Source organism: Protopterus annectens, chromosome 4.part0 (genome assembly GCF_019279795.1).
Source record: "Protopterus annectens isolate FY-2018-M chromosome 4.part0, PAN1.0, whole genome shotgun sequence".
NCBI lineage: Eukaryota > Metazoa > Chordata > Ceratodontiformes > Protopteridae > Protopterus > Protopterus annectens.
Window position 1 is genome coordinate 1,255,143,085 of NC_056733.1, and position 23,898 is coordinate 1,255,166,982.

At 41.0% G+C, this 23,898-nt stretch overlaps 1 protein-coding gene across 4 annotated transcripts in view; it reads right to left on the reverse strand.

The window, feature by feature from the left end:
* The window catches only part of NR3C1 (nuclear receptor subfamily 3 group C member 1), a 1,023,052-nt gene that overhangs the window by 495,283 nt on the left and 503,871 nt on the right, over nt 1-23,898 (reverse strand). For all 4 annotated transcript variants that reach the window (XM_044069153.1, XM_044069152.1, XM_044069149.1 and 1 more), the window contains exon 4: nt 6,772-6,888. In XM_044069153.1, coding sequence (XP_043925088.1) covers nt 6,772-6,888 — 117 coding nt within the window. The remainder of the gene's footprint in view (nt 1-6,771; nt 6,889-23,898) is intronic.

Sequence of the window (23,898 nt, forward strand, 5' to 3'; positions counted from 1 at the left end):
GCTTCTGTTTGGATCGTCCAGTTCAGGTGGAGATGGTATTGGTGGCACTGGATGTAAACAGACTGCTACATTTTGTATGGCTTTCTAAAACATTCTCCTCTTGGGTGGGGAAGTCGGGCTCTGCAATTTCCTCCTGATTGTGACCTCATGTACACATGTGCTACATTCAGTTTTTGTATCTTAGCATACATGCTGTGAGCACAAACTTGCCTACTCCCCATCAATCAGCTACTGGAAATACCTACAAGATAAGCTGTTCTAGCATTTCTTCATATCACAATTCTCTAATGTACCCTTTTCTTTTTCAGCACAAGTACAACATAATGCAAACTGTGTCATGTTCCACAGCAGGCAGGTGAGGTTTGAGGCCAGTTTCCCTCACAAGGACTGATATACCTGCTAAATTCTATAAATTCTAATGTCACTATACATTCTTTTACAACTACCTGCCCAATGTGTCAACCTTCTGCAAGTCCAAGTGACAGATTTGCTGTGCAGATGGCTAGACCTTGTCCTGCTGCTGAAGATCTGGACGAGGTGCACGAGGGTAATGGAGCTGGAAGCCCTTTGCCTAAGAAGGGTTCTGGGCCTCTCTGGCAGATAGGCCCACCTGCAATTCCTGAAGTAGCCCCCAACCACAACTACAGCAGGTGGTGGAGGTTGCAGTACAGCCAGCAGATAAGTGGCCCATGTGGACAGCTTCCTGGAGTGAGATGCAGATTTCCCTCTTCTTCCTCCCCATCCCACCCACTCCTATAGGTTGCAGTTTTATGTGACCCTCTTCTTACACCTTACCCCTTTCCTTACTTTCCAGCAAACCCCTTACCTTTCCTTTTATGAATTAATCAGTGTCCGAACATTTAGCTACTATGGCAGTACAACTGCAAATATATAGCGATTTAGCTGTCTGAACCAGTGTGTGTCATCCCACCAGGAGATGTGGTTAACATGAACAGCCAACGCTGTTGCAAGCACTGCTTCAAACTGAAATATAGAGGTCTGAGTCAATGCTTACTGATGTGAAGCAGCTATGCTATGCAGTGTATGGCTGTATGTATATATATATATATATATATATATATATATATATATATATATATATATATATATATATATATGGATTCACTATACAATCTTGAAATACTAAAATATCGAATTTCAGTATCTCGAGACTGTATAGCCGAAAATCCACATAACCGAAAACCCACAACCGTGAAAATCAAAATCGCGACCATATACATACACACACCATCACCAAACAAACACACATACACCTACCTAACTACACTACAAGAAACAAAACAACACACACAAACACAACATAACATACAAACACACCTACCCTACCTATAAGCAGGGGGGCAAGCGCCCCTGCACCCCCCCCCACCCCCACTACTTATATATACTAACTCCAAGGTCGCACTAAACACACCAACACATAAAACCCACCACTACACACAGACACAATGAAATTCCTACCCAATACCCTTATGAAAACCCCCCTTACCTGAATCCCCAGCTAAATCCACACACCGCACCACACGTAACGAACGCGACACCATAACAGCGGATTTGACATTTCGCATTTGATATAGTGCAGTTTTGCATAACTGCACTTTCGACTATAAAGTTTTGAGATACTGAAATTTGATATTTCAGTATTTCGAGATTGTATAGTGAACCCATATATCTACACACACATGCACACACAGAAATACTTGTGTGTGTGTGTGTGTGTGTGTGTGTGTGTGTGTGTGTGTGTGTACATATACACACACACAGCTATACATGATTATGTATGTGTATGTATGTATGTATATATATATATATATATATATATATATATATATATATGGATTCGTATCACTTCTCTGAACGACCATTTCACTGATACCCATTTCACTGAGACCAAATCACCTAAAGTTAATTTTACCTAAAACTCATTTGACCTAAAACTCATTTCACTGACAAGTAGTACTCTAAGGGCAAGTCAAAGGTATATGTCCTTTTCCCCACTGTAGTGTGATCCTGGTGTTAGTATATATAGTTACGGGGGATGTGGGGGGCACAGCCCCTCACATTGGGGCATGTGGGGGCATAGCCCCCACCTAGTTGAGTTTTACCAAATAATGCAAAACAAAACCAGACAACAGAAAACCAAATTAAGTGGGTGTTACGGCCCCACACGCTGCGCCCCCCACAACCCCTTAACTATATATACTAACACCAGGATGACACTACAATAGGGAAATGGACATATACCTTTGACTTGCCTTAGAGTATGACTTGTCAGTGAAATGAGTTTTAGGTGAAATGAACTTTCAGTGAAATGAACTTTAGGTGATTTGGTCTCAGTGAAATGGGTCAGTGAAATGGTCTTTCAGTGAAGTGATACAAATCCATACATATATATATATATATATATAGAGAGAGAGAGATTGAGAGATATGTGTGTATATACATGTGGAGAGGGCAGTTAGGCAGTTATAGGTTCCTCTATATACTCTGCATGTGTTCAACATGACTACAATAAAGATATATTTTTCTTTCCATTAAAGGCATTTCGCAAAGTTTTACCACACACTCTGCTCTTACTTCAGCCTCACTTATTTCTAAGTATTTGTGTAGATCCATTATTTTAATAAAAAGAGCATCATACACAAATACTAGAACCTGTGCCCTGCTCTGTTAATGGATATAAGCCGCATAATTTCATTTTCTCAGGCTACTGTAGTGCCGCACAGAAAAGTGCAACACTTTGCGATATACTGCAACATCAAAGCACTTGTACCATGTTTTTCAAACAGTCAAAAAAAAATGACAGAAAATATTTCACAACACTGGTAAGTTATCTAACAAACAACAATTACAGCAATACTTATCTTTGAAGCACACCTCTACAAATGCTTTAGCATCCCATATCATCGCACAACAGAATGAATCATTAGCTCAGGCTCTAGATAACACTAAGTTTAGACTTCTGCAAGGCAATCGTTTCATTTCTGAGCGATTTCTGAACTCTTCAAACGATATTAAAAAGGCCTCTAAATAAATTATGGCTTTGCAAGATAAGACTGGCAACGTTACTGTTACATTCTCAGGAAACAGTAAATACTGGTATGAGGAGATGTATTCTTTTGTACACAATTCATTTGTCTCTTCTTTACTTTCCTCTTTCTGTAAACTCTCTTAATTTTCAGTGTAATTGCCTACACTAAGAAACAACCCTGACTCTGTTCAATTTTTGAGTCTGACAGGTACGTGGTAAAGGAGCAATCCCTGTGGCAAACTTCACAATGCATGTGATTCATTTCTGCCCATAAATACAGACCTGTATCTGGGAATGCAGCGTTGATGCTCAATATCTGGATGGGGACTCACAGTTAAAACATGTCCTGAAGATGAGGGGCTAGGTGTGAAGCCAATGTAATGGTAATTGCTAACACAGACCACAGATCACTCTAAATGCTGGCATTCAGTAACTGATAAAGCTCAGCAAATGCTAATCATCAGGGGATTGTCCACATAGTGACATTCATTTAAAACCAGCTGTTCTGATGCACGTTATCTTACCACCGACACATCTCCAGGAGACCAACGGTGCTACATGGAGACAAAGTTAGGCAGTTTGCTGCCACCTGTCAAGTAAAGCTATACATAAGGAAAGGGATCTGTGTGGACATCCTAACGATTATTTCACTGTAAAGTGAACACAAATGCATAGAACTGGCTATCTCTTCAATACTTTCTCATACGAATGTATTTTTTTTTATTTAACTATATACATTAGCAGTCTCATATCACAGTCTTTCAGCTTTTATTAATTTTGACCTCATTTTTTACACAAAGTTACGAACTAGGAGAGCTTGGCTGCTACAGGTTTACACCAAATGATAGCACTAGTAGCCAAAATAATACAGCACTCGGCTAGGGGAACTGAATGAGCAACTTTAGACCTACTCTTCTACCCAGGTAAGTACGTGGGACTTTGCCGTAAAATAACTCACCTCCACCCGGAATCTGGGAATTGTACAGCCACAGTATGACCAATTTAATTCAATGGAGGAATTTGGCAGACACCACATGTTAAGTATGTACACATGGATGAATTTGGCAGACACCATATGTTAAGTATGTACACATGGATGAATTTGGCAGACACCAAATGTTAAGTATGTACACATGGATGAATTTGTCAGACACCACATGTTAAGTATGTACACATGGATAAATTTGGCAGAGACCATATGTTAAGTATGTACACATGGATGAATTTGGCAGATACAGTTTAAGTATATACACATGGGTACCACAGCGGTGAATGCCATTGTCTGTGGGCAATGATCTTGGCAACCCACTACCCTTACAGTGGGGACTGACTAAGCAGGTTAAATGTGAAAAATATGTGCTTAAGTGGCTTAAACCAGAGGATCTCAAGGAACACATGTATTCATCTGGGAACATATTAGTAGACATCCAGCACAAGAGACAGCATCCCAGTGAACAATTAAAAAAATTTCCAAGCTCTGTATTGTACTAGTTAATTGCCTTAAATCTTCTCAAACTGTTCCAGGAATGCTGTGTGTGTGCCTGATACCATTTTTATAATGTATAGTGCAACATTTACCTTCTATAAACTGAATCTATCTGCATCTGTGATAATAATTACAGGTAACCTAGCTACAGCAGTCCAAGTTTGCTTTAATCGTCAGAGCAGGTAGTTGTACTGACATGTTCACACGTGCAGTAAGTGAAGTATTTAACAGTCTCAGCTGCTCATGCATAACATGCGGGTTCTAAGCAGCAAGGTGGGCTTTGCTGATCCCTACGCTAAATCTACATTTTTTCCTAAGCCACAGTTCAACTCTGCAGACTATAACATGTTACAGCTCTACAGTCTGCTTAAGAATTAGTTATCAAAGATGGCAATCTACCAATTACAATAACGCAAACTTTTAAAATACAACTGGTTTCTGATATTTACCAGGTAAGAGTACACAAATCCTTTAGATTTTTACCCAAAACTGTCTCTCTTCACAAGTAAATATGACAGTTTTTCAGATCATTGCTTGAAAAAGCGGAACACCTTTGCTGCAACCTAGTCTGCTTGTTTTATCTTCGTTAATATAACTGCTTGGACAAAATTAGTTTAAGACAATATGGCAGTCATTGTTATTTTGTTAATAACTAAACTAGATACAATGTCTACAGGATACCTTATAACATGTTGAAAGATTTCATCACTACCTCAGTACACTATTGTAACCTCAAAGAGTTCCCCATTTTCACCACAATTAACAGCTTTTTTTTTGTTTCTTTAATAAGCTTAATCAACACCTGAACTGGTGACTTTCACATCACATGAAGGACTCAGCACTTAATGTTACTAATCAGTAAGAAGAGCTGTCCTGGCCAATCAGATCTCAGCTTATACAATCTCCCTTCATGTATTCCTTCAAATGAGGATGTGTCCGGCCACTGAAGACTTTGACTTGAATGCAGTTCGTAAAAGTTGTAATGTCCAAAAACTTTCACTGCTCTTTGAGATTGCACTTTTCCCCACTACTTTTATGATTGCCAAAAACTGTTTTGAATTTTTTTTTTCCCTTTCTTTTTTTGACCAAATGACATTCGACTGAAAGGCCATTCGGCAGATCAACATGATTTCTATGAGATCTGGACAATTTTGAGATAGTCATTCCCTAACAAATCAGGCAGTTAGAGCTGACAACAAACAGTATGCCCCTTCTCAGTCTCTGCAAATGTACGGTGAATACTATGAGTTCAGACGATCTTATGACTGCCAAGACGGCAGTACATTAAGAAATGTACGGTTCTGGACAGTATCTAAAGGTAGCTAACAGTACATTAAACAATTCTGATAAACATGGTGGAGAGGAAAATAATTTGTTTTAATGTAGTTGAGATGTCTGTGATTTTATTTATGTCCTCTGTACAGAGTAAGTAAACAAAAATTGATAAAGTGATTAAAATATAAGCTCTTGAGAAGTACAAAGCACTACCACCACCCTATACACATCCCTAAACATCCCACTGGTTCCACCTCGTTTCTTTAGAATGGGACTAAAACAAGCCACCCAGTGAGAAGTACCAGACAGTCAAAAAGAGTAACAACCAGTCACGTAAAATCAACATATATAGCTTTGAAATAATTTTCTAACCAAACGTCTCTACAGAACATCATTTGGCGATAATGATGAGGTCATAGAGGCATATATGTGTGCTATATGTGCGCTATACTTGCACATCAATAACAATCAAAGTACAATGGCAGTGCTGGTCCCTTTATCTGGAAGCTGCAAACTATAGGTGATACTTTCATATTAAGGCTGCCGGAGTAAAGTCCTAATTGAGATATCATTTTGACAATGAGTATGATTAAGAATCTTGTAAACCGTTAAAGCAGAGGGGAACTAACTAAATTGCTTTAGTAACGTAATCCCACATGTAATAGAGTCTTGCAAAAAAACAATAATGCAAATTAAAATGCAGCATCGTTTAACACAACCTGGCTGCCAATAAAAGCAATCTATAAACTAGTCAATGACTAAGTTGTAGTGTTTTCTTTTACTTACAATACAGACAATACAGCAGGTCAAAACTTGTAATTTCTGTAGAACTGTACCACTTCATAAACTGGATATTATATAGGGAACAGAAAAATTAAAAATAGAAAGATGTTATAAGGTTCTCATTCATTGCTATCACCTTCTAGCGGCCACAATTCAAACTTGATATGTTTCAACTTACCATCCAGATTCATTCCAGCTTGAAGACATTTGCGGAAGCGACAGGCAGGGCAATTCTTCCTGCGAATTTTGTCAATAATACAATCATTCCTTCCTGCACATAGATAGTTGTGCTGCCCTAGAACACAGGAAAAGAAAAGTGCATGTTAAAATACGATGAATCACTGCTACAGATGCATATTTATTTTTCATTTAAGAGATTATTTCCTTTTACAGTACAAAGCATGAATACTCAAAGGAAAACACATTTGCTGACCAAGTTACTTCCTGCAAAAAAGGCAAGTTCCCAGACAAAATATGCAACAAAAAAACAGCATGGGCACACCAAATGTGAATACACTTCAGCTTCATCAAATGAGGTCAAAGCAAGCAAAACCTCAGGAAAAAGGAATACGTCCTCAACAAAATGCCTCTATTACCATCTCCAATCACAAAAGTATAGCGTATTTGAATGCTTATGAGCCTCCCTGACTAGCAAATGGAAATTAAACTGCCATGCACAAAAAATTTATCTGAGCAACACTTACCCTATATGATATCTGTAAACAAGTATATAAGCACAATTATTTCCAGACAGTGGTTTTAAACAATTGCTCTCCTCAATTCAAGTAGCCCATACAGTTCTGACAAAAAAGATTCCTTTATGGCCTCCATAAATTTAGCCTATAAACTCCTATTTTTAATGAGTTCCCTCAAGACAAAGTTTATGTGCCTTACTTACTGCATAGTATTTCATACAGTCTACAGTATTTTTGCAAATATGTATGCTTGAACAAAACTAGAATCCCGTTACTTGTTACATCTTCTGCTTATCTGTCTTCATCTAATAACCAATCAGCATGTGACAAAAAGGTAAGCAGCCTTCAAAGGAGGAAAACCATTTCTGACATCAGCAAGCAGCCAGGTTTAAATTCAAATTTACAAACAGCTTTCTTCTGCACCACTGCAATAAAAAAGAATATATATATATATATATATATATATATATATATATATATATATATATATATATATATATATATATATATAAAACACTGCATTTATTCTGGGATAATTAAATAAGTGTGTATAAATGTATAAAACGAAGCATGTTCAACAGAGACAAGAGGTTGTATGACTACAGGCAAGTCCTATCAAGGAAGAAAATGCCTTAAGTGGACAATGCTTCTCAGACAGATGCAAGATAATCTATTTCTAACCATCGCAACACGGTCTTGGTTGTCAGCACCACAAACTATAGTGGACATTAGAACCAGATACTCAGAATTCCTCATGTTGGCAGGAACAGTCATAGCCATTATCAAGGCTAAAATAAACTTTATTGTCATTCAGAAATCACCCAAGTGCAAAAACTGAACAAAATTCCATGTCTCCAGACTCAATGTGCAAACATATAGACCATTTTCACAGACATTTACATGTATAACACCTAGCTATTACATCATGGACATGCAGGTAGACAGACTAATACTGCACATAATTAGAAACAATATCGAGTTGTTGAGTTTAAGGTGATTATAGTTCATCTAGATTTAAATACACCCCGGCTCCCTACCAACTGAATCAATATAAAACAAAACTAGATACAGTAGTCCATGAAAAGAAGTCAAAAGTAGCATTGATCATTGAAATTGCTACACTCAGTGTTTACAATGTCTTATGTACATGCTGGAGGGATAGGTTCCTGACCCAGAGACTCCCCAGACTCTGGAATAGACTGCCCATACATGTCAAGCAGGGCACCTCTTTACCCTCTTCAAAAGAAACCTTGAAGATGGATGGGAGAAAGGAAATTCACCCCAGGGATCACGTCAGTTGCCCCGCTAGACAGGGGTCCAGGAAAGTAAATAGTGTGGGAAGAAATATCCAGGGAATTGTTATGGCTAGGCTTGCATAGGCCCTAGGGCCGATAGCCTAGTACCAACCTATGAACCTTATGTACAGAGAGATGTGAAGTCATAACATACCAGGACATACAGGCAGAAACAAGGACAATGTGGAAGAAAGATACCCATACAGTTCAGTAGTAGCAGGAGGAATGGGTCCCATAAAAAAATAATTTACAGTCATATTTAGATACGTTACCGATGCATGTAACTCAATGTGAATTACAAGAGGAGTCAATTCTGTGCACATTGCGGGTGCTGCAAAGAGCACTTTTGGCTAACAAAGACTGAAACAATACTAATTTCATGAACTTTAAACATACTTTGACTTAGAAATGGGGTCCATCTCAGCCATAGTACTAGAAATCCAAAAGACTTGGAGAAATTAAACTGCGATAAGAAGTCAATTCTGAGCACATTATAATATTGTTGCGCAAACACTACAATACAGAAGTAGATGCGAAGCCTTGGAAACATGAAAAACAAAGCATTATAGAGAATGATGAAGTTTATATTACATGGGATCACCCATTATTAACATTTCAAAACTAGATGCGTGAAAACCAGATATAGTGGTCCATGAAAAATAGACAAAAGTAGCACTGATCAGTGAAATGACTACACCTAGCAATTACAGCATCTCATGTATATACACAAAATCATAAAATACCAGGATTTGCAGGCAAAAATGAGAGCAATGTGGAAGAAAGAAACCCAGAAGGCAGTTCCAATAATAGTAGGAGCAATGCGTTTAATGAAAAAGAATCTGCAGTCGTATTTAGATATGCTGCCAATAATTGCAACCCTGCATGAAATGTAGGAGTCATTTCTGGGCACATCACACACGGCTGCTGCAAACACCACTTTTCATTAACATCGAAGATTGAAACAAAACTAATTTCATGAACTTTAATTATACCCTGACTTAGAAATGAGGTCCATTCCCATAATGATATTAGAAACCCAAGAGATTTGGAGACATTAAACCAAGAAGGTAAGTTAAAGGTGGGCATTGTCTGTATAGTAAGGATACTCTAAACCCCTTCTCAGACATTTTTTCCCAAGTGGAAAGATATACACCGAGGACAACAATGGACAAAGATAATGAAGATGACCTTGCAAATGGATTGTTCTGGCTGTTAGTAGAGTGTCACCATGACAACAGGGAAGGGAATTGGTACTAGAAATCTCTCATTAACCTCTCCTGGAAAATACCACTCGCACGCGCGCACAGACACACACACACACACACACACACACACACACACACACATGTGCGCGCACAGGAGTACAAAATAATCCTAAATAAGTATCTGTTACAGCTGGTAAGATGGACCTGGAAGGCAGTGCGCTAGCAACAAGGTGGGTAGGATTACAGTGAGCCACTGACTTTAGGTACGGCAAGTGTTAGCTATTTTCAGAGGAAGCAGTGAACAATTACTGCCTGCTCTTACAGCCAACTACACCTTTTATATTAACTGGTACCAGTGGTGTGGACTGAAGGCCTGTACCCTTAATAGTCCTAAAACTGCATACTCTTAGTATCATAGGTAAGTACTAGGCTAGTTGTCTTTGTGGGCCATTTTAAGCTCAGCCAATTTCCCTCTCGAAGGTGAGAATCAAATCTTATACCTTGCATCTGTGAAATGCACACCTTAACCATTATGATAAATCTCCCTCCCGTATGCCAAAACTCTCTCCCTGACTTGACACATATATATAGTGTCTTTAAAAGTACAGTTGTGTACACTTACCATAAATGTAGATGTTCGAGTGTATTCACTGTTGCAGTCATCACCTGTGGGTTATTCCTGCTGTGGTAGCCCTCGGTCGGCCTGAATACCAGAGTCAATGTTTTTGTGCGCCGGCTGCCGTCACCTGTAGTCTGACATCAGGTCATCAGTACTATAAAGCAAAGCAAAGCAGCTGATGTCATAACATCAGCTTTTCTTGCCCTAACCCATCAGAAGCACAAGGGAAAAGAGAGAAGTGGTCCTGGTGGCTAAGAGCCACCTTGGGAAGCTTGTGTCCCCCTAGGGGAAGCTGTTAAAAGGGGGATGGAGGGAGGGAAACCAAGACTGCAACAGTGAATACACTCGAACAGCTACATTTATGGTAAGTGTACACAACTGTACTATGTTCTTTGTGTTTCACTGTTGCAGTCATCACCTGTGGGGGGATTCCCAAAGCTGACGAAAAGGGTGGAAGGACAGGTTGAGTCCTAGGTGTGGGACAGGAGACCCTGCAGAACTGCAGAGACAAACCATGCCCTAGACTTGGAAAAGAGAGGAAGGTGGTAATGCTTTGTAAAGGTATGGACAGAGGTCCAGGTGGCCGCTTCCAAGACGTCCCTGGTAGGTACTCCTCTAAGGAAAGCAGTGGAAGTGGAGGTTGCCCTAGTGGAGTGGGTACGGATAGATACAGTGTGAAACCCATTTAGAAATGCTTTGTTTGGAGATGGGCTTCCCCTCTGCCCCTGGAGCAAAGCTTACAAGAAGCTGGTCTATTTTTCTGAATGGCTTAGTACGGTCCAGATAGTATCGGAGTTGTCTCTGCACATCTAGTGAGTGTAGAATTCTTTCCCCCTTGTTTTGAGGGTTGGGAAAGAAGGTGGGAAGGTGTATGGCCCGGTTAAGGGTCACATCAGACACCACCTTGGGCATAAAGGAGGGGTTAGTCCTCAGGGAGACTCCGTCTGCATGGAAAATTATGAAGGGCTCGACAGCCATGAGACCTTGAAGGACTGAGACCTTTCTGGCTGAGGTGATAGCTAGTAGGAAGGCAGTCTTCCAAGAGAGATATTTCAATTCTGTTGAAGCAGCAGGTTCGAAAGGGGGTAAGGTTAGTTTTTCTAACACATAATTCAGGTCCCAGGGTTGCGTCGGAGGCCTTCTGGGTGGTCTGATATTAGAAGCCCCTCTGAGGAATTGCTTAATCAAAGGATGAGAGAAGACAGGTGGGTCTGAATCATAACGGGCAGAGATGGCTGAGGCATGGATTTTAATAGAGGAGAAAGAGTGGCCACTACTGAGCAATTCTACTTGGTAATCCAGGATGAGAGGGATGAAAGGTTGGGAGGTACTGCCCTCGTTTGTTTCCAGGAGCAGAATCTTTTTCATTTTTCTGCACATGATTTTCTTGTACTGGGCCTTCTGGCCTCTGTGATGATGTTCAGGACCTGTTTGCTTAACAGGGACTCCTTGTTAGGTTTTAGTGCATAATCCATGCTGAAAGCTTGAGAGAGTCTGTAGGTCTGGGTGCAGTACCTTCCGTCTCTCCTGGGTCAAGAGGTATGACATCAGAGGAAGCAGCTTTACGGGCTGTAAGGTCAAACTGCGTAATAAGGGGTACCAATGCTGTCTGGGCCAATCTGGAGCAATGAGGATGGCCTTTGGTCTCCCCTCTCTTATTTTGATCAGAGCCTTGGGAATAAGGGGCAGAGGAGGGTATGCATACACAAAGAGGGAGCACTAGGGGAAGGTCAAGGCATCCACCTTCCATGCTAGGAGGTGATACTCCCTGGTACAGAACTTGTGCAGCTGGTGGTTGAGGTGCGAGGCAAAGAAGTCCACTTCTGGGGTTCTGCACTTCTGGGTGATTTGCAGAAAGATTTCTCTGTGGAGCTGCCATTCATGGGGGTCCAGTAAGTTTCTGCTTAGGTGGTCTGCCAGTCTGTTGTTGATTTCTTGATCCCTGGTAAGTACTGGGCAATTAGATGTAGCCCCATGGAGGTGGCTGTAAGCCAGAGACTCATGGCTATCCTGCACAGGGGGTAAGATTGGGCGCCCCCCTGCTTGTTGATGTACCACATTACAGTGGTGTTGTCTGTTTTTATAAAGAGGACCCCTGGCCTGAGATGGGGTTAGAAGGAAGTCAGAGCCTTTTGCACTGCCATCATCTCTTTTTGGTTTACGTGCAAGTGAAGTTGCTGGGCATTCCAAAGGCCTTGGGTATACCTGCCTGCTAGGTGAGCACCCCAAGCAATGTCTGAGGTGTCGGTGGTGATGGTCTCGCCGGAAGGGCAGAGGATGAAGTGAAGACCCTTGTTCATGGCACAGGCCTCTTTCCACCAGAGAAATTCGGCCCTTATAAAAGGGATCAGAGGGAGAGTAGTCTCTAGGGACTGAGAGTGCTGACACCAAAGGTTCTTAAGTACCACTGAAGTTTTCTCATGTAAACGCCTGGTGAGAGGGATGAGAAGGATGCAAGATGCCATGTAACCCAGGGCTTGCAGGAACTTCCTCACAGTGAGATGACTTCTGGAAGCCAGCTGGGTGAAGTAGAGAGGCAGGAAGCTCTCCTTTTCTGGGAATAGGAAGGCCATTTGGGTTGTTCTTTCTAGCTCAGTTCCCAGGAAAACCCAACTCTGCTTTGATTTTTTTCTTGTTGATGGTGAACCCTAGGGAAGTTAGGAGTGATTTGACAAAGAGAAGGTCCTGTAGCAACTTTTCTTTGCACTCTGCCTGAATGAGGCAGTCATCTAGGTAAGGGTAGATCTGTACATTTCTCTGTCTGCAGAATGCTACAGCTGGGGCCAAGCATTTGGTGAATACTCTGGGAGAAGAAGATAAGCCAAAGGGCAGTGCAAAGAACTGAAAGTGTTGATAGCCTGCTCTGAAGCGCAGGAATTTTCTGCACGATTCCCTGATGGGGATGTGGAGGTAGGCTTCTTTTAGGTTTAGTGTCACAAGCCAGGCATTTTGTGTGAGCATAGGCAGGAGCTCTTGCAAGGTTAGCATTTTGAATCTGGGGACCACCAAGGAGGTGTTCAGTTTGGATAGATACAGGATGGGGTGCCAAGTGCCCTCTTTTTTGGAACAAGGAATAGTCTGGAGTAAAAACCTTTTCCTGTTTGATATGGAGGGACAGGTTCTACTGCCCCCTGTGATATTAGAGTTTGGACCTGTTTCAATGCCTCTACCCACTGGTTTGGGGGGAGGTCTGGGTACCCTCTTGGAGTAGGGAGTTTGCTGAAGGAGAATCTGTATCTCTGAGAAATGATTTTTAAGACCCATTGGTCCTTGGTTATAGAGACCCAATCATCCTTGAAGAGGGTGAGCCTTCCTACTAGTTTTTGACGAGTGAACGGAGGGCAGAAGGGGGAGGGGGAGTCATTGTGAGTGCTTGCCATAAAAGCTTGGCTTAGAACTCCCTGCCTTACAGATGGAAGTGGTCCATTGTTTGCTTCTTTGCCGGCCTTGGGATAGGGGCCTGGATGGCCTGTCCCTGCTGGGCTTACCTTGGTCATGTCTGCTAGGTGCAGGGAAGGCCCAGTGCTTAGAGGGAAAGCTCCCTTCTGAATCTGGGAGGTTGAACTCGAAAGAAATCTTTTACTCTTTGCATAGATTTTGCTTTGTCTTTCATCTTTTTAAGCACCTCTTCTGCTTTTTCCCCAAACAGGAGTTCCTTATCGAGGGGTGCATCAATAAGTCTAGACTTAACATGATCAGGGAGTGGTTGTTCCTTCAGCCATGCATGTCTTCTAATAACAGTTCCTGTTACTGCTGCCCCTGCTAGAGGCTTCTAGGGCATCATATCCACATTGTACTGAGTGTTTGGCCACTTGACAAGCAGAGTGTAATGATCCTGCCAGCTCTTTTGAGTTGGCACCATCAGGAGAGGTAGAAATCTTCTGTTTTAATTGTTCCAAAGTGTGTTGCTGATATTTTAACACATGGAACTGACAATTGAGTGCTCTGATAGCTAAGGTTGCGGAGGTGTATACTTTCTTACCCCATCTGTCCAGAGCTCTGGAGTATTTGTCAGAAGGAAGAGGATTAGAGGATTCTTGGCAGAACTAGTCTTAGCTCCTTTGGGTCCCTGTGTAATGACCTCAGGGTCTGCAGCAGGATTCCTGTACAGGTATTTGTGAGAATCCGTAACCCTGTAGTACCTATCAGGTTTAGTGGGTGCAGGAAGCAGGGCATCAGGGGCTAGGCTGGATTATTGGAAAACATCATCCACCACTTCCAAAGCAAGTCGTTTCTTTGACTGTGGGAAGTCTTGAGATTCCCACTGAAAATTTTCTCTGAGGGAGTGAAGGGTTTCCCCAAAGGGGAGGTCCTCTGGAGGGGAGGCAGAAGGGATGGATTCCTCTGCATATGAATCCTTGAACAGTTAAGAGATGTTGTTCCTTTTCAAAAGCAGAATAATCAGATTCCTCAGACTCTTGGTCTGTCATAATTTCAGGAGAAGGATGCCTTTTCCTTTTTGGAGTACCTCGGATAAGGAAGATGAGATCCTCCACCATTTTAAGCATTTGAGCTTGGGGTGGGGGAACAGTAGCAAGATGGTGGCTAGAAACAGACTTCCTAGGAATGGCCTGGCTTCTAGGCCTGAGAGAACCCGTCAGTCTCTGAGAAGTGGTAGTCAGATGCGAAGACGTCATTTTTTGCCTAGAATTGGTAGTGCGAAAGGCCTCCTCAGAAGCCGGTGCCTGCGTCGCAGCTCCGGTCCCAACCAAGGCAGAGACAGCCAAAGGCTCAAAAGATGAAGTGGATTTCTGTGGCATACCGGACACCGAAATGGTTTCATCAGTGGTCTGCGTAGAAAGCGAGTTGGGCATTAGAGGTTGCGAAAGCGCCTCACTGAATTCCGGAGAACTGACAACTTACTTAGCTGTAGCATCGTTGGAAGGCTTAGCATTGTGCGGCCTGTCTCTATCTTTAACTCGACGTTTTTTCAGAATGTCGACAGATTGTTGGCTGACGGATGCCATATCGGAATTCAAAGACAGAACACAAAAGTAACTGTCTACAAAAAGAGCTCTACGGCGAATGGTTCTCACATTAAAGAGGGCACAGAACCAGCAACAAGGGATGTTGTGGTCTGGGCCTAAACAAGTGATGCAGTAATAATGAAAGTCTCGGTGTGGGATCAGCTTTCCAAATGGTTAACTTTTTAGGACATCGGTTAGAGCAAGAAAAAAAGGGTCCCTGATGAGGTACTTAGCTTCAGATGTTTTCTGCTGAAATTCAACTTCTGGTAGCAACCGACCGGCCCTCTTGCGAACTGCTTCTGCTACGGGCTCCACGGCAAGAAAGATTGGTGTAATGACATCAACTGCCTTGCTTTATAGCACTGATGACCTGATGTCCGCCGGCACACAAAAACATTGACTCTGGTATTCAGACCGACCGGGGGCTACCACAGGTGTTGACTGCAACAGTGAAACAAGAACATTTACTACTGCTTAAAAAATTCAAACATATCTTTAAACTTCTTCATATGCCCTTTATTATGATCTGTTTTGTATTCCAGAACAATTTAAGTCCTTATATGAACTGCATTCACTTACGATACCCACATTACCTTCTGCAGTGATGTGCAGGAGTAAGAGTTTACTCTCGCAAGCCACGAATGCATGTACACAATACACACACACACACATGACTACAGGCAATTTAGATGGGTGCTACTTCACCTATCTACAAGCCTTTTATACATTTTCTTAAAAACATTACCTTAACATAATAACTTATCTGTATTATGTCCCAAATTAACATGGTTACTTCTACTTCTGCAGACAGGATGCTCAGGGAACATACATTTCAACTCTCCAGACTTTTACAGAATGCTCAGATTTTAGTTTGATATTTCTGGTTGTCTCTTTAGAAAATTTGCGTTTTTTTTTGAAAAATCATGGAGTACTGAAGTCAGTGAAAAATGACAGACATTTGAGTTTCAGACTCTCATCCATTACAACATGCATGCCAATGCAAAACCTGTTATTCTAGCACATTTCTTAGTTTATAAGAGCAATAATCAAAATCTGTCCCTGATTTTGTGCCTTTGTCCCCCTGTCATTTTTACTTCACCCAGATTTTTTGTGCTAAGAGGCTGAGAGGTATGGCAACAAAGGTATGACATGTAAGTCCAAGGAAGTCATTGTGCCACTGTATTCAGCATTCATCAGCCCTGTCATTGAGTACAGTGCCTCCTTTGGTATGCACCTAACCAGATATATCCAACAACTGGAACGTCCACAGAGGTTCCTCACTAAAAGAATACAGAGCATAAGTAAAATGTCCTATGCAGACCGCCTCAAGGCCCTATCCATGTATTCTGTCTCTTACAGACTTTTGAGGGGAGATCTATGCCTGGCATGCAGGGCATTGTCAGACTCCACTCTGATGGACCTCCTGCATATCCACAAAACAAACAGCACCAGAATTATCTGTTCTAAAGACTTGAATCTTGCCTGTGATATAAATAGGACCTGCTGGAGAGAGAGGTATGTATCCCAGAGACTGCTCCATCTATGAAACAGGCTCCCCATCCATGTGAAACAGAGTTTCTCCCTAACCCAACTCAAGTACAACTTGGACAATTAGATGGGGAACATAAAATTCATCCCTGGTTTGGCACCTATTTCTGTGATGGTCACTGGTAACCTGTAAATGGTTCATTTCCCAAACCCCTGCTTCCACTTATCAAGGGTACCAGAACTTGTCAAGAGATTTGGAATGCATGGCTAGGCTTAAAAAGGCCCTTGTGGTCATTAGTCCAGTAAACCCTATGAACCTATAAAAGGTATGTCAGGGCACTATGGTTGGGTAAAGCCAAGTTATATAACAGGGCAATAATGGAGAACAACTGGACTAAGTTTAAACCGTGTCCATGAATTACTACAAATATCGCTATAACATTTTCCTTGTCCACTAACCCACTTATTTAATAGAATAATATGGGTGTTAACGTCAACATGCATTTTTCTGAATATTAAGTATAAAACTCCAATGCCTGTCATTACTGACTCATGGTAATTCTCAATGATTTTCTGGAAAACCAAAAAGATCATGAGAGACAGGATAAAAACAAGCAGAATCACAGCAGACATTAAAAGTTAACAGAACAATGGGTTTTGCATCAACACATTTTTTGAACAATAAGGAAGTATGCAAAAATATAAGGCAAACATCGGGGCCATTTAAGTGGGTGGAACAACAGGTATTGCTTCAACAATGTGTTTTACTGAGCAACAAGTATGAAGCTCTAATGTCTGGTATTAATAACAACTGTAATTCTCAACAGTTTACCAGAAAAATCAAACCTTTTATGAGGGACAGTCAAAAATATGAGGCAAAATCAAGGTTGCTCAGCAAAATGGGAGAGCTCTATTTAGCTCTTCAGATGAAAGCTCGTCTGGCATCCAATAGTGACTTTTTACTTGTTTGCTTAGGTTTTGTTTGATATAATTTTTTTTTATATATAAAATACTGTTTGTGATGAGGTTTAGAATTTTAATGCAGCAGCATGCAGCTGTGAAAATATGTTACTGCTGTGAAATTCTAAGCAGTGTGCAAACTCACTAATCCAGTCCAGTGTTCTCCATTATTGCCAAAATATCAACACTACAGTGAAAAGCCACAGTAAAGTACGCATTTTCACAGCATCATTATCTTCACTGCCTTCTTACTTTGCAGGACTTGTTCAACATTTTGAGAATATTTTGTTTATGCACTGTCATGTGTATTGTCACATTATTAAAAGCTTTAACTGAACTTAGAGATTCAAACCAGAATACATTAACATGAATACACTGAAACTTCATCTTAGGTTCACAGCTAGGTACTAGGCTATTGGCCCTAGGGCCTATAGAAGCCTAGCCAAACAGTACCCTGGCTTTTGCCACCCAAGAAAATTATTTTCCTGTGCCCCTGCACATCTTAACAGACACTCATAAATATGAGCGCTACAACACTCCTGAGAGTGTAAACTTCTTGACACCCCATTTCACCATATTGAAAGTCATATTTTGGTTCTCTCTGGTACCAGTTCTGTTGCAAACAGTTCTCGACAAAATAACAGAACTGCCCAGTCTGTTGACATCATGTGCTAGCATCTACTTGCAGAATCAAAACTCCTTCAGTATGCATACGCAAACTACCACCAGCAGTGGCTACCATCACAAGACACTGCCACGTTTACTTTGTGTTTATTAAACAGGGTGCAACACTGATCCACATGGGTCTTTTCCAGGCTCAGCCCAGGAGTACTGCCTGTTTAAGCAACTTGCTCAGAGGTGTACAGCAGGCAAACAAAAGCTGGCTGATGAGGGAAATGTCAACTATCACATACATTTGTATTACCTTTTCAACAGCTGACAGCTCATTTCATAACAATAATGCCTCCCTGCTCCTACATTTACACCTACAGCGGTGTTCTCATTGCTGAGTCATGCAACAGCCTATGCAACAGAAAATCGGTGGACTGATGTTACACATTACAGAAAGCTTGTTTCACTCAGTTAAAACCACTGTGACTATTTATGGTATCACGTCTGCTATTATTTAATTAATCGTTAAATATGTGCAGCCCTTCCTGTTAGCAAACAATAACATAGACAAAAAGTCTCAAGTTCCTTCAACCCACAAATGGAAACTAAAAATATTAGTGCAAACCTGAAGCAGTGTGATGTGTGATATGTAAAATTACTCCATGCTTGTAACATATACTGTGTATGAACAGCATGACTTGTCTAACCCATGCAAACATTTCAATAGCAACAATGATGACGCCTGAAAACATACGATTCACACCTAGTAAAAATGTGAGACGGACACAGGAAATACACAGTAAACAAAACAGTTTTGCTTCATGGGAAAATCACTGCTCTGCAGTGTTGCACCACCCCAGTATGTCTACACAAATCTCTTAGTGTGACTTGCTGTAAAACTATATGAAGCTGATTCAAATACTTCCATGACCGCTGAAAGTGGACTGAGAGACTGATGCAACAGTTCTGATAATTGAAGGGTTATAATACCTCAGTTAACAGGCAGTGCCTCAACAGCAATGTATACTAATGAAAACATATAACTAGACATTACACAACTCCATGAACTATAAACGTTGGCTATGTACACTCAAAACCCTGTTTTGTTCTTTTTTTCTTTTTTTTTTTTTTGTGAAAAGGGGAATAAGGCAGTTCCCACATGTTAAAGCCAGAGCTCAAATCCTTTTGGCCAAAAATGTAGCATCTAAAACATATATCTGATTTGACAGAAACCTGCAGATTTGACCAATGTAAGATACACTAGTAGCCCTTTACGTAGCAGTGGACTGTGAAAATGAAACTGCAAGTGGCGGATGTTCCAAAGATTGCAAATGCGAAGTTCTGCCACCAAGCTGTCTGCCACAAGCATGTTGTTTAGCAGACAATACCAATAAGCGAACATTTAAAAGGTACTGTTGCCATGGAGAGAGAAAACTGATGAGACAAATTTATTTATTTATTTTAACATTATTTTACCAGGATAAATCCAACTGGACACAAAGTGTCCGTTTTCAGTGGAGTCCTGAGGAGAAAAACTCCAAATTAGTGAGAGTACATACATGGTTTAGATAACAATAAAAAACTGGTATACAAGGTAAGAGAAACAAAGTACAAGAACAATTTTGTAAAGCAATAAGATACTCAAACAATAAGAAATGATGTATGACTGGCAGATGTGCGAGGAGGAATGCAGGCAGTTCCAATAAAGTCAGAAACTGAAAAACGTACATATGAATTTACTACAACAGTGGACGTTTGAATGATCACTGCTGCAATAGCCTTAGTTTTATGTATTACATCCTGCCAAGGATTTACAAATTAGGCAGCTTCCAAAGCTTCAGGGCATCTACCATGTTCCCAAAATGTCAAGCAGCTCGAGCTGAGCTGATTAAAACACACGTTTGGGAGTGAAGCCCTTCAGAGCTTCCCTGCTAGCAGACTGGGGGAGGCTGAGCCCTGAATGGACAATGCTAAGAACAACAAAAAAACAAATGTCCACGACCTAACATAAAAAATTACACCAAAAAGGGGGGGGGGTGCAGCACTGATCATTTGGACATCTACTGTTGTAAGTTCAGCTTACATAACTGTACTATGTTCATTATATTGATCACTGTTACATTTTACCAGAAACTACTTTACAAAAAAGATCAAAAGCCTGAATTAAACCCTGAGCCAGATCCAATAAACCCCTCCTATCAAAAAAAAAATTGTGGAGTAGATGCATGCTTGGTTTTCCTGTTTCTTTCTGTCAGGGAAAATGGGGCCAACCTGTTACTAATGGCAGCAGCTGCTTCTCTAGGGATGGGCACAGCATTCTGACACAACTGGAAAACCTTCCCTGTTCACTCTTCCCAGGACCAACGAGTGTCTCTTCCTTGCCCACTGAGGAGACCTCAACAGCCATAGAAGATGTGGCTAACCCTCAGCCCACAATGGCTGCACATGCTACACCAGAGGGCTCTGAGTAAAAGATGAGTGGTCTGAGGTACAACAAATGACAACCGCAGAGCCAGCTACCTTTAGCTAAGGCAAACTGCTAGCCTGCTGTGCTGGCAAAACTGTTTGCTTAAATTTTTCCTTTTCGTGACTGGACAACCATGGTAGTCTGTTCCATGGTCAAGCTAAAAACGGTGCCCCTTTTCCAGGCAAGACAAGCAGCAACTGCCAGTAAACACTACCATTCCACAAAGTTACTTTGGCAGTTATAAAACACAGTAAAAAGCACTAGGCCAGCCCAACTGCTTTCAAACTGAGGAAAAAATGAGTGCTCCGTTAAAAAGTACATTACAGTCTTGAGATAGTCCTAGCTTTAAAATAACTTTCCTGAAGAGTAAAGTAATAAAACATCAAAAAATGTAAAAAATTTAAGAAAATGGAAGATTTTTCCCCCAAAGGAAACTTATCGGCCTAACGAAGGAAAGCACAAGCCAACTGTCGATCCTTGAAAGTCTCAGAGAAGTGTACTCTTCAGCAGCAGTAAAGCTCTGGAAGGCTTCGATCCCAAAACTTGCTTTTTGGTCAACTCAGCTGCTTGACACTTTGGGCATGTGGAATGTGTCCTGAATCTTATGAAGCTGGCTGACTTATATCCCTGGAAGGATATAACCCATACAGCTAAGGCTATTGCAATAGCGATCAATAAGGTGAACATCAGAAATTTAACTTACCCTATGTGTGTAGTACCAACATTCCTGCATAACTCAAACTATTTAAAATATTCTGTAATTTGTTTTGTAAAAAAAATACCTTGAATAAGGCTGCTACATCACTGTCTTTCAGCTATGATATATTCCACACCATATATTTCTAAAAACTGACAATGCACTGCCATTTCTTTTTCTTTCTGACTTTTTTCATTCATCCAAACTGTGTGCAGTCTGAATTACTGCTTTCTCTCACTTGAGTGGGTGTCAGCACAGTCTTTGCTTCGATAATTTCCTTTGATTTGTGTTCCTAGCCATCTGCTGAATGAACTATTAGCAGCATGTTAACTTGTCGCACCAAACAATAACCAATTAGCCCCTTCTGTAAACAGGTAAAATTTCGAAGCAGCAGGATGCACTCGGCTAATTTACCCTGTCAGCCAGATATATCAAATTTCTTATCTTTCATACTTGTGATGTCCATTAATCTGTGGCTGACATCACACACACACTGACTCAGCAAACATTTGAGAAAACCTGCATTCCCAGACACTTTTCATAGCTTGTATTCTCTATACTAAAAATAAACAAGGCAAGGTTAGAGATTACATATTTCTAAGATGAGTTTCAAATACAAGGGCCAGTCACTATTATCCCTATAGGAAAGAATAGTTGCGTAAAATCTTACCATAACCATAGATGTCCTTCTCTTCCATGTTGCAGTATTTATAACATGAGGGAGACTCCACCTAGGTGACCCAAAAGTCTAGCCAGTATACCAAAGACTTAAGCTACTCCAAGGTACGTGTGACATTGCACATAGTAAAGCCGAGCGCCGGCCATAAAAGTGACGTCTGCATGTATCATCCTCAGAATTGAATGCCCCAGTCAGAACATCAGTCCTAGGATAAGAGGTAAAGAAAAATACCAAGGTAAAATCCAAGGAAGAGCATGAACCAAGAGGGAAGGAGGGAGGGATAGAATACTGCAACATGTAAGAGGAGGACAACTATGGTAAGATTTTACACAACTATTCTATGTCCTTCTACTCCCATGTTGCAGTATTCATAACATGAAAAAGAATACCAAACCTCATGAGTGAAAAGGGGGGGGGGGAGGAGCATAAGAAGTCTCCACAAGAAATTGTGCTCTGTATCAGGAAATGGAATCTAGTTTGTAGTGTTTTGTAAAGGAATGGACGGAGGAGTAAGCAGCTGCCTCCAGGATGGAAGCAGTGGCCAGTCCTTTAAAGAATGCTCCAGATGAAGCCACAGCACTGGTTGAATGTGCTTTATCAGGGGAAGACAGAGATTTCCCGAGAGAGAGAGAGAGACAGAGTGACAGAGAGAGAGACACAGAGAGAGAGAGAGAGAGAGAAAGGTAACAGCCTTAGAGATCCAAGTAGAAATAGTCTGCTTAGAAACAGGTTTTCCCAGCACCCTGGGGTTAAAAGAAATGAACAATTTCTCATATTTCTTAATGGATTTAGTTTTGTCCATGTAAAATTTGAGTTGTCTGTGTACTTCTAAAGTGTGCAGCACACTCTCCCTGAAGTTTTGAGGTGATGGAAAAAATGTGGGTAAAGGAATAGATTTATTAAGGGACAAGTCATTAACCACTTTAGGCATTAAGGAAGGATTGGTACGAAGGGATACTCTATCCTTGTCAAAAATCAGAAAAGGTTGAGAGGCCATTAAAGCTTGAAGTTTTGAAACTTGCCTAGCAGAAATAATGGCTACCAGTAAAATAGTCCTTCAAGTACAAAGTTTTAGGGAAGAAGCAGCAGCAGGTTGAAAGGGACTTAGTTCAGCTTTTCCAAAACAAAATTTAGGCCTAAGGAGGTGGAACAGGTTTCCTTGGAGGCCTAATATGAAGGACACCTTTAAGAGTTTGAGTTTTAATCTAGAAGCTAAGGGAGGAGACAAAGGCAGACATGTAGAAATGCTGACAGATGGGCTTTAACTGAGAAATAGGCCAATCCGTCCTTGAGCAAGTCACACAAGTAAGAAAGAACTAGAGGAATATCCATGGAAAATGGGTCTAGCCTCTTATTATAACACCAGATGGAGAACCTCTTCCATTTGGATAAGTAGGATCTCTTTGTAGTACATTTCCTGGCCTCCTGCAGGACAAGAAGCACCTCCTCAGAAAAAAGGTGTCTGAAAGGGATCAGAAGCCTATCACCTGCAAGGTCAGGTTCAGTGTTAATAAATGTGGATGAATGAAAGATCTCTTGTCTTGTGTGAGTAGATTCACCCTGTGATATAACTTGTGACGATTGCCCTTGGCTAACTGCAGAAAAAGAGGGAACCAATGCT